Source organism: Bufo gargarizans, chromosome 3 (genome assembly GCF_014858855.1).
Source record: "Bufo gargarizans isolate SCDJY-AF-19 chromosome 3, ASM1485885v1, whole genome shotgun sequence".
In the NCBI taxonomy this organism is placed as follows: Eukaryota; Metazoa; Chordata; class Amphibia; order Anura; family Bufonidae; genus Bufo; species Bufo gargarizans.
In genome coordinates, this window is record NC_058082.1 from 37,000,449 (window position 1) to 37,012,703 (window position 12,255).

The 12,255-nt window shown below is 43.0% G+C and overlaps 1 protein-coding gene across 8 annotated transcripts in view; it reads left to right on the forward strand.

The window, feature by feature from the left end:
• Positions 1–12,030, forward strand: part of SYTL2 (synaptotagmin like 2) — a 48,763-nt gene extending 36,733 nt beyond the window's left edge. For 4 of the 8 annotated variants that reach the window (XM_044288485.1, XM_044288488.1, XM_044288487.1 and 1 more), the window contains 9 exons: positions 180–262; positions 2,637–2,756; positions 5,194–5,363; positions 5,717–5,819; positions 6,089–6,250; positions 7,939–8,017; positions 8,101–8,206; positions 9,617–9,822; positions 11,291–12,030. In XM_044288485.1, the coding sequence (XP_044144420.1) occupies positions 180–262; positions 2,637–2,756; positions 5,194–5,363; positions 5,717–5,819; positions 6,089–6,250; positions 7,939–8,017; positions 8,101–8,206; positions 9,617–9,822; positions 11,291–11,436 (1,175 nt within the window). In that variant the 3' untranslated portion in view covers positions 11,437–12,030. The remainder of the gene's footprint in view (positions 1–179; positions 263–2,636; positions 2,757–5,193; positions 5,364–5,716; positions 5,820–6,088; positions 6,251–7,938; positions 8,018–8,100; positions 8,207–9,616; positions 9,823–11,290) is intronic. The other 4 variants (XM_044288489.1, XM_044288491.1, XM_044288486.1 and 1 more) reach the window with 3 other exon arrangements.
• The last annotated feature ends 225 nt before the right edge of the window (positions 12,031–12,255 follow it).

Sequence of the window (12,255 nt, forward strand, 5' to 3'; positions counted from 1 at the left end):
CACAATTGCACATATACAAAAGAAAATAGATGTGGACTATGTCTTTAACGTGCCTCCACTTCCATTCAAATCTGAATGGCTCGACTGTTCTTGCAGAAGGAGTGATCATTAGGATGAAGACTGTGTAATACGTCAGACAAATCAAAGAATAACCTTTTCTTATTATATTCTTTTTTTAGGTCCTACGGAAAACTCATTCCCAGAAAATGCTGAAAAATTTAAGCGGATGAGTCAGTCTGTGCCGGCTTTCCTTCAAGACGATGTAAGTCTTTATATTTAACTCCTGTATCTTTACACCGTTTCTGTACTCTTTATATATGGTTAATAGAACCTTACTTTAAATTTAAAGGGGTTGTCTCGTCTCAGAAATTGGTGGCATATTGCTAGGATATGCCACAAATGTCAGATGGGAGCGGCGTACCACCTCAGAGACCCGCACCTACCTCTAGAATGGGAACTCCAAAGTGTGTACAGCGCATGCTCGCTATTTACTTCTATGGGAGTTTCAAAAATAGTTGAGCTCAGCTCTTTTGGAAAGTCCCATAGAGATGAAAGGAAAAAGTTTTGGCCGTTTAATGGCCAAAACTGCATGTCGATGACATGATTGACTGAATTCGGCTGATCCCTTGCCATTGTGCTCTAGCATCGGGGAGTCTGACTCCCTGGTCGGGCAGTTCAGTTGGTGGGATCGTTCATCCAAACGATCTCATGGACCACTGATCAGCCGCAGTGCAGCCAATCATTATCTCCAATGTATGTCCAGCTTGAAGGAGCAATATCACTATGCCTTGCAGGCAATGCCATGACGCCTTATATCGAGCCTTGGGTGGTTTGTCTTTTAGGCTAGGGCTACACGACTACGTGTTGCGCGACAATATTATAATGATGACCTATGGTGTCGCACTGCGACAGTAGCAAAAAATCCATCCAAGGTGAATTTTTCTGCGACTGTCATGTCGCAGTGCGACACCATAGACTACCATTATAAAAATTTTCGCGAGACATTGGTGCGACATCAATGTCGCGCGACACGTTGCAGTGTAGTTGTGCCTTATGTTTTGCGAGACTTTTTGTCGTCGTGTAGCTTTAGCCTTATAAAATTATCTTCGGTTTGTAAATGTCAGATTTAATGATGGATTTGCTGATTTATATAAAATGACGGTAGACAATCTGATTGACTATGTAACTGCATAATCCTCCCCTTTCCTCCTGGTATATAAGTCTTTGTTGTCTCCTAACTGAATGAAGGGCTAACACCTGATCAGAAATCCTTCATTGTTTGTATTTGCTTTACATATGTCTGTGCATGTATTACATGTCCTAAAATATAGCCCAGAATACACATACAGTACATTTGAGATGCGCACACACAGTTGGACAAAGTGCACTGAATGTAAACCTAAGACCGATATATCGCACGTGTAATCTTCCTATTACTACAGCAATACCTGGATCAACCCCGCTCCATAGGGTACAGTGCATGTCCAGGTCTAATCCATAATCTGAATGGTTAAATATGGTCTTATTACAACCACCTGAAGCCAGCCTTATGCTCCAATTCAGAGGCTGACTAGTCCGTTCTGATACACACCGTATCAAGCCCTTCGCTTGTGGGTTTTCAGATTCTGAAATGTAAATTCTGAATGCTTCCATCCACTGACAGCAGGCAGAGATCCTGAAAAACTCACTCTGGAGGTCCATATACATACATGCATTAACAAAAAGGGTTCTCTGCTTTGCACAGTCCCTACTTGCTAAAAGGGTCCCTTGTCAATAAGCTGATTACAGTGACCTCCCCCTGGACCTCCAGCGATCAGCTATGGCCTGTGGAGAACCTGGCAGTGTTTGCTCACCTCCCTGACCAAGGATCCTGAACAGGGACACCACCATTAACATAAACTTCCCTAATTGGGTGTATGAAAATGGGTTTTACTAGCCTATTTTTAAATCATTAATTTCAATAGGCGCTCTTATTACTGGGGAACCATTGAAACAAAAGATCATTTACAAAGAGGACCACTCCCTTTTAAAGGGGTTGTCCTGGGTTTTGATGGCCTATCCTCAGGATAGTTCACCACCAATATCTGATCAGTGGGGGTTGTAGCCCCAGCACCCCCACCAATCAGCTGTTTGAAGTGCAGTAGCCTTTTCTTAGGCCAGTGATGTCCTGTTAATCGGTGCAATACCAAGCACAGCCACTATATGAGGTATGGCGCTGTGCTTGCAGAGTTGTGACCAGGCCTTGGCAGTGTTGGGAGTTGCACCCCAACTGATCAGATATTGACATAAAATCTAGGAAAACCCTCTTAAGGTTTGATTAGACAAAACTGGAAAACCCCTTGAATTATTTAGCAGAATTTGGAGCCACTAGTCTACACCATTCTATATAATGAATATATATATTACACTTCTTATTGGCCGTTTTACCATAACCTGACACGTAATGCTGCCATACATGGGTCCCAGGTAATCTGCAAGCCTCTGGTCCAGTAGTAAGTGTATAACAGGACGTTGCTGCCTGTGCCTCAGCGACTGGTCCTTTAGGCTCTTCAGTCTGCATGAAGCCACCATGTCTCCTTGTAACCTGTCTTGTTGTTAAATATGTCCAATGACCCTTCACATGTGATGTCTTCTAGACTGATGGCAGAGAGACAGATTCCGCATCAGAAAGCAGTTTTCACATTGGCAGACACAAGAAGAGCCCAAGCTCTCTAACCAATCTTAGTGGCTCGTCTGGCATGGCGTCAATGTCTTCTGTATGTAAAGCGTAACTCTTGTGCTTCAACTAATCAATGTCTCTGCTTCTGTTATGAATCGTTCATTGTATGTAATAATCAATTAATAGTAATGATAATAATACAGACGTGTGGGTAAGTCTGAAAGTGGATCTGATTGTAGACTGCATCATATTACATATCATTTTTATGCTCCTCACCCTATGTGAGCCTGAGGTCCCAGATGTGACCCATGAACAGGTTTCTTAGCAAAGGCAGAGTTATTCTGCTACTCTAGGATTCATTTAGTGCATGCAAGTTCCCTATTAGTTTAGCTTTGGTACAATATTTTTAATATGTCCTGATTTAAAGCGTGCCCTTTTAAAAAAAAATTATAATTTTTATCATAACTGTGAAGGAACATTTTTTTTTTTTTTTTTGGTGCTTCTCGAAAGTCTTTTTCACTGCACAGCGAGATGCATTTCACTCAGAAGCAGGGGGCATATCCCTCCTCTTAAGTCTGCCAGAACTGTACTGATGTGATTTTCATTCCCTTAGTTACCACTATGTTTGATTTCAGCTCTGGAGGTCTCAGAATGGGGGAGATCACACTTAGGCCCCATTCACATGACCGTATTTTTGCAGATCAGATGCAGACCCATTCATTTCAAAGGGGCATCAAAAAATGCCTGCTGTCCCCATCCATATGTGCATTCCGCAGCCCTGCAAAAAATATAGAACATGTCCTATCCTTGTCTGTTTTGCGGACAAGAATAGGTATCGTTACAACAGGTCTGCAAAAAACGGATGCAACATGGGCATTATCCGAATTTTTACATACACTTTTTTGTGAATGCACTCTTACACACATGCAGGACTCTTCAATAATACTCAAGTTGTAGAAGCAGTTATTTTATCAGGCTCAGGATCTCGACTAGCTGTCACTCCCTCATTTCTTGTGAGCCGTCTTTTGAGTCTAGAGATGGATCTTGCCTGACAGCAGGCAGTGAACTGCAAATTAGGTAAAGTGAGACCCCTAGTGGACATGACTTTAGAACTTTTTTCAGGCGGATGCAGGCAGATTTTTAAAATGAAGTGATTTAGTAATTTGCTGTTCTCTATTAAATGAAAATAAATTGTGACTCTTTAAAGGCTCTGGTGATGGGTTTCCTTTAAGATTTATTATTTCTTTCTGCAGATATATATTTGCTCCATCTTATTTAAAGAGGATATCCACATTTTAATTTTAATTTAATTTGGGTCCATCCAAGCCTGAATATCCAATGACTCCCAAAATGAAGCAGCTGTAAAGTGTCCAAAGCTTTGCAGACAAGGCTTACAATCCATTCCTTCTACAAATTGTTGTCTACCTGCAGCCACTAGAGGGAGGTTACTGCTTTATTACACCTTGGAGTACTTTCACACTAGCGTTGTTAGAATCCGGCGGGCAGTTCCGTTGCAGGAACTACCTGCCGGATCTGGCACACTGTGTACAAACAGATACCCTTGTTTTGCGGATCTATTAGACTGATCCGGTGATATACCGGATCCGTCTTATCTGGTATCATCCGGAATAACTGATCCGGTCTAAAAAAAATTCCTAAGATCAAAAGCAAAAAATGGCACCTCCTATGTCCCGGCGGCCGGCGCATGCGCAGACCGGAACATCGGATACGTTGATGCGGCAATTTCCACAACACTTGGTACCGGACCTGGCATTAATACATCTCTATGGAAATGAATTCCAGATCCGGCAAGTGCGGTATTGTTCCGGTGTTTTGTCTGGAAAAAATGCTGCAGTATTTTGTCCGGCCAAATACCGTGAATGGAACGGAAGACATCCTGACGCATACTGAACGGATTGCTTTCCAAACAGAATGCATTAGGACAAACATGATGCGTTTTATTTTTTTTCTGGTATTGAGACCCTTTACCGGATTTCAATACCGGAAAAGTAGAACGCTAGTGTGAAAGTACCTTAAGTTCAATTTATAAGCATTATGAATTAACTCCGAAGCTACCCTTAGTGGGGGCTGCAGGGAATCATAGTCTAATCATTGAACTATTGGAGGGGGATTTGGAGCTCTGTTTCAGGAAAACGGCTCCAAACGCATTTAGTTATTCGGCACCTCCAGTCTGTATCCCTGACATGTCCTAGGGAAGTTTTCTGTAGTGGGAGTCTGAGTATGTGCGCTACATACCGGCCTTAGTTCTAAGCTCTTTGACTTGTCTTGTCACTTCATTGATTGGGGGGGGTCCTGGCTCACCAACCACTGATTAAAGCTTCTGACACGTCTCTATGACCAAAGATACATCTTAAAGTCCTCCATTAGTGTTCTCTTCACCCATGTCTATAGGATAGGCCATGGATATCCTCTTTAAGCAAAAATAATGCATGGGGAGTGGTCACTACTCTACAGTATAAGATGCTTATGAAGTAGTAACGTGTTTCTTTCCCTACCTTCATTCATATTTCCAGGTAAGCGGAAGCGTCATGAGCGTGTACAGCGGTGATTTTGGCAACGTGGACATTAAAGGCAGCATAGAATTTGCCATTGACTATGCGCAAGAGCTGAAGGAATTCCAAATCTTTATCTACCAGTGCAAAGATCTGGCGGCGGTGGACGTCAAGAAGCAGCGTTCTGACCCGTAAGTGCAATAGGTCTTGCTCCTCTGTTCTAAGACAATATGCTCTAGAATTGATATGTTATGAAGAATACTACAACAGATGTGTCAGGAGGGCCCACCATGCGGGAGTATGCACCTTACCATGCAGGAGCGCTGACGGGTCCATGGGACACATTGAGAAAAAGTTCAAGAAAAAAAATTGAAAAATTGATTCACATCTTTTCTGAATCTTTAGCTTTTGAGGCAGGCAACTTTATGACTGAACCATCTGTCAATTTTATTTGTTGTCAAGACCCCATGAACCCTCGTCCTTACTGTAGGCAGGTGACGTACTATACGTAGGGGACGTACAACCTGTTTGCTCTCTGTTGCAGGTACGTGAAGACGTATTTACTTCCAGAGAAAGCAAAGATGGGGAAAAGGAAAAGCGCAGTGAAGAAAAAGACACTTAACCCTGTGTATAACGAAATACTGAGGGTAAGAAACAATCATGGCGGCTGTAAAATAACATATTTGGGTCGTTCACTTATGAAGGTCCATCCAACATGTTCATTACCCACCATTATGTCTGGCTTGGAAATATATACCTAGACTTTCCTTCCTGCTACTCTGTGCCTTCAATCCAGATACTGTGGCCAAAACAGAGAGGTCTGTTGGGGTCTCGGACTCCTACCCCTAGCTGTTCCCCCGTGTGATGGTGCCATAGTCCTGGGATCTGATTTGCTTTTTTTACTCTTTTTGTTCAGTACAAGATCTCGAAAGAATCTCTTGAGGCTCAGACGCTGAACGTATCTGTGTGGCATCATGATGTCCTCGGCCGAAACAGTTTCCTGGGTGAAGTCAATGTAAATTTGTCAACGTGTGACTGGCAGAATAAAGAGAGGAACTGGTACCCACTTGAGGCACGCGTAAGTAGCGGCCTGCACTTGTCTTTTATCTTGGCTCTTTCCAAACGAGGTGGAACAGTTTGTCCATAAATCTTCCGTCTACAATACAAAATTTAGCCAGAAAGCTTCATCCAGTGTGAATAAAAAACGGTCTCCTTTTTAAAAACAAACTCCGAGTAGTGTATGGAATATATTTTGGAGACCCCCCCCCCTCCCAGCAGGGAAGCTGTCTTACATTTAGAATCAGCGGTGGATACGCCGAAGTTATGTAGAGGATGGCGCCTCTACATAACTCCAGCGAATTCACCGCCAGCTATAGGGGATATTAAGACCGCCAGTCTTAATAAATGACCCCCAAAGTCCAAAAGAAAAACATAATGTCATACTTGGGCCAGCACGGTGGCTCAGTGGCAGGTCTGCCATGTGTGGGTGCCTATAAGTCATCCCTTACAAAGTCCTGTACCATGTTAAAAAATGAAATTATACATAATTGGTATCACTGCGTCCATAATGGCCGCCGGTACAATAAAATGAACATGTCTGTCCTAAACACTGTAAAAAAATAAAATAAATAAATGCTAGAACTGATTGAAAAGTCATCTGTACCCTAAAATGGTGCCAATAAAAGTAGCCCTCACAATGGAAAAATAAAGATGTTTTGGGTCTTGGAATATGGGGACGTAAAAAACAATATTTCATTATTTCTAGTGGTTTATTGTACAAAAGCAAACCTGAAAAAAGCTGTAACTTTGGAACTGCTGCAAACTGATAGTTATCTATAACGCAAAGTAAACAAAATAAAACCAAAGGGGGTCATTTACTAACCAGAAGTACGCCTATATTAGGCATAGTTCTGGCGCACAAGGTCCTTTTGCGTCACAATCTGTGACCCTTTCCCGCTCACGCCAGGTCTAAAAAAGTGGGCAGGGAAGGGAACAGGCCTGTCTCATTTACCATTTTCTATGCCTGGTTTAGACGTAGAAAATGGTCTACATCGGGGATGCCCAACCTGCGGCCCTCCAGTTGTTGCAAAACTACAACTTCCAGCATGCCTGGACAGCCTACAGCAGGGCATGATGGGAGTTGTACTTTTACAACCGCTGGAGGGACGCAGGTTGGGCATCCCTGGTCTAAACGTAAGACCGCAAGGAAGCTGTCTTACATTTAGAATCGGCGGTGGATACATAGGACGGCGCCTCTTCATAACTTCGGCAAATACACCGCCAGCTATAGGGGATATTAAGACCTTAGTCTAAAACGCCAGTCTTAATAAATGACCCCGAAATTTAAAAAAAACATAATGGTATACTTGGGCCAGCACGGTGGCTCAGTGGTTAGCACTGGTGTCTGGCAGCGCTGGAGTCCTGGGTTTAAACCAGACCGAAGGCATCATCTGCATGAAGTTTGCATGTATTTGTGTGGGTTTCCTCTGGGTGCTTTGGCTTCCTCCTACGCTCCAAAGGCTAAGGAAATTTAGATTGTGAGCTCCACTGGTGAGCTATATAAGCAAAAGAGATAAATACATGGTGCCATTAAAAAGTACAACTCATCCAGCAAAAAGCAAGCCTCATAGGTCAATAATAAAAAATAAAATAAAAATATTTAAAAAAAATTATAAATTAAATGTGGAGATAAAAAGTTGGGGAAAAAACTAATTAATTATCATTAAGTAACCAAACTCTGCTTGAACACACCCATTTTGTTTCTAGACACCAGCGTCTGGTATTGGGCTAGTGAACAGAGGAGAGATAAGACTGGCCCTGCAGTATATTCCGGTGTCCTCCGCTGGTAAGTACTGCTATTAACGATTTCCCATCCATCCAGGCTTCTCTGACAGATAACAGGATATTCTAATCTTGTCCTGAATCTAGAAGCTGGTAAAAAGCCAAGCACATCTGGAGAAGTGCAAATCTGGATCAAGGAGTGTATCCAGCTGCCGATGCTGCGGGAAAACAAGATCAACTCCTTCGTAAAATGGTAATTCTGCTTCACCGCTATTCCATGTTCGCTCCAAGGTGGAATTTTATATTAGGCAAATTTAAAGGGCACCTGTCAGCAGGATTGGCCCTATTGCATCAACCGTACAGCCTGTCTGGTAGGGTTGATCCAGCTGACTGAAGTGATGCCTATCTTGTGAAAATCTCTTACGATTTGTGTGGAATTTCTGTTAGACGGCACGCACCTTAAGGTAACTGCCTAAAATAGGTAAGTTTCCTAGAGAAGTGGTTTCCAAACTTTAGATCCCAGCATGCTCCTAGAATTTCCTCATCTATTACAGGAATGTTTTTAAAGGTTCTGAATAGTCACGGTCAGGCTGGTCATACACCTTAAACGGGTTGTCTTATCTCAGACAATGGGGGCATATCGCTAGCTAGGATATGTCCCCAGCGGTGGGACCCGCACCTATATTGGGAATGGAGCCCCGCAAAGTGGTGGCTGGAGAACTTCTGATCCGGCCACCACTATGCGCTCTCACTATAGAAGTGAATGGGAGCTCACCGCGTATGACCGGCCACCGCTCCCATTCACTTCTCAGGGCCCGACGGAAATAGACAAGCTAGCACTTGGCTATTTTCGGTGGCCCCATAGAAAATTAATGGAGGGCAGCTGGGTATGCTCAGTGCGCTCTCCACCACTTTCGGGGCTCCGTTCTCGATACAGGTGCGAGGCCCAGAGGAGGTACCTGCACCTATAGGACAATATCCTATCCCCATTGTCTGAGATGAGACAACCCCTTAAAAGTGGTTATCCAGGAAAATATATTTATGACTTACCGTATCCTCAGGATAGGTCATCACTATCAGATCTGCGGAGGTACGACACCTGGGACCCCTGTTATTTAGCTCTGCAGCCTTTTCCAGGGCCAGTGACATCCCTGTAAATCAGTCACATGGCCTAGATGCAACTCGGCCCCATTCAAGTCAATGGTGCTGAGCTGCAATACCAAGCACTGCCACTATACAATGTACAGCGCTGTCCTTGGAAAGCTGGGAGCCTGCATCACTCACCAGAGCTCCAGTGAGCGCAGCAGCTCCTTGAAACAGCTGATCGGCAGAGGTGCCGGGATCCTGCCAATGTGATAATAATGACCTATCCTGAAGAGAAGTTGTCATTATCTTTTCCAGGATAACCCCTTTAAATAGCTGTCAGCTGAACGCTCATTTAGCCAACGTCTATCTCTCCTGACCCCCCACATACACATGCATGCTTGGCTATAGTTTCAGGACGGCTGGAGTGGCGGAGGTTGCTGATCCCTACGTTAGATTATTGGCTAGTCCTGTCGAAATTGGTGGGTTCGGCCATCATACATCTAATGTGTAATGACCGTTGTATTCTCTCTCATGTCTGACCCTAAATTATTTACGCTTTTATTAACCATGTTTACAGCACTATATTACCGGACACAAGCAGGAAAAGTCGCCAGAAAACACGAACTGTGGACAAAACGCCAAACCCTCTTTTTAACCACAAGATGATTTACGATGGGTTCAGGGAAGACGACCTGAGAGAAGCCTGCGTGGAGCTGACAGTGTGGGACCACAACAAACTGTCCAATCACTTCTTGGGAGGCACAAGAATAGGATTTGGAACAGGTAAGATGAGGAGCAGCAGAGTTATTACCGTAGATGTCATAATTATAGGCTTTGGGGGGGGGGGGGGGAGAGTATTGCTCCCAATGTGCTGTACAGCCCTCTGTAGTCCGGATCAAGAGGTAATAAGAATGGGTAAGTCAAAAGTCACAGGTGATGTCCAGAAAATGGCCGCCATGTTGGATAAAGGGCAATCTTTTCCAATGGGAAATGGCTCATGTAGCATGTCAAAGAAGACCAGAATTTTCTCAGAAATCGATTTCTGCAATCAGTGGTTCAAAAGTTATCAACACAGAAAGTGTTAGATATTACAAATTTGATTGTAGCAATTGATTTGAGAAAATTCTGACAATCAAATTTGTAATACCTCACACAGAAAGTTGCAACAACACTTTTTGTGTTGATAACTTTTGAACCACTGATTGCAGCAATCTATTTCTGAGAAAATTCTGGTCTTCTTTGACATGCTACATGACCCCCTGTCCATTGGAAAAATCTGCCCTTGATCCAATATGGCAGCTTTCAAGATGTCGGCCATGTTTCGGACGTAGCCTTTAAGATAGGCCACCTCACCTATTACTTGCTGTGGGATTCGGATATTTCATTTTCCCTTTCATCGTGAGACTACTGGAATTTTCATTACTGACTGGTCTACAGGAAAGTCATAACACAAGCTATAAATAACTGACCTAATAACTGAAGCATGAACACTGGTGGTAACAAGTTGGGGGGTCCCTGCACAGTCTGAAAATGACAGCACTGATTTAATAGAGGGAGTCTGTGCAGGTACACACCCCCAACTAGTCACCTCCCCTCTGTACCCTTACTGCAGACTGCTAGCAATTCATTAATAACTTCTAAGCAATGTCAGAACATAGAGCCATAAGAATAGATGCTCCAGAATTATGATTACTTGCGGAATGCATGAGGCTATTAAAACGGGCATGTCAGGAGCTGTGAAAGGTTATGGGGTCCCATAAGATCTCTATACAGCCCTGCCAGTGGGTACCCAGGAAGTCAAAATGGAAGTGATGGGGATCGGTGAGCATAACGTTTATACTTTTTATAGTTTTTAAGCATTCTGAGCCCTTGTTTTTTTTGTTTTTTATAATATTTTTACTACCCAGTCAATCCCTTTTTAAATGTTGGTCATCAGAAAAATGGTTGACCATGAATTAAGAGGAGAGGGTGGTTCTGCCAGAGCAAGAGGTGCTCATCCAAATCAGGACTCCCTGCTATGACTTCCACATGTCCTATAAGGGGTAACCTCATAAACAAAAACCCTTCCTATCAGCCAGGCAGCACAGACTTGTAGTAGATCCTCCTTTTGCCCACCCTGTAATCCTGCTTTGTCCAGGCAAACATAAACATTCATGTTAGTAGGAGAACCTCCCTCTCCTGGGACCATCTTTTAGGGATACAGCAAAATAATAACCTTGTCATTTACAACCGACTGTTACTTTTCCCCCAGGAAAGAGCTATGGAACACCTGTAGACTGGATGGACTCTAGTCATGAGGAATCAATCATCTGGGAAAAAATGATCACCTCGCCCAACATCTGGATTGATGCGATTCTGCCACTACGCATGTTAAAGATGGCCAAGTTCTCTAAATAAATGAGAAAATATTGTATATGCTTCCATAACTTTGCGGCACTGTGATCACTTTCCATAACTATGATCCTCACTTGCTTTGTCTCAACCTCCAGTAGATGGTTTCACAAGCCAAAAATGTAATCCGGTCTTAGGCTCTCTTTCTGCCGAATCCCCCAAAACAGGGGTACAAATTCAGAAAATATATGTGGCTTGGCAGCTCCAATGATTTATTCGAGCCTGGATTGGCCATCAAAGTCCATGAGATGTCTAAAGGCAACCATTAGAGATGCCATGTTTCACAAATATACCTAAAGGGGTCCGGGGCTGTTACCTAGGGTCATGGCTGTTTTTCATCTGAAATCATTTGGGGTCCAAGATGAAGAATCCCCATTATATGCTACCTATGTCTTCATGATATATCCCCATGTAGCTAAAGGGGAAGACCCATTTTAATGGTCAACATTCTGTTCTGTTTCTCCCTACACTTACGCTGCTACCATTATGGCTCAGGCTTCATGTGACTACCGTCAGCAAGATTTATGTCATGAGTTGTTTTTTTTTTGTTTGTTTTTGAATTATTTTTTGGATCTGTAAGTTTCTTCCACTACTTATGAGCTTTTTGCAAAAAATGGGGGCAAATGGTGTAAAATATGGTAAATATAGATCTCTATAAATATTTAATTATTACTGCCTTGTGTCTATACTGGTGCGACTGGGTAGGAAGAGTTTAAATATTCCGACTTTCAGCGTGGTATGAAGTTTTTGTTGTTGTTTCTGTATTTTATAAATGTAAAAGGTAAACTATGGCTAGATACATGTACTTGTGTCTATGGGTTTTAT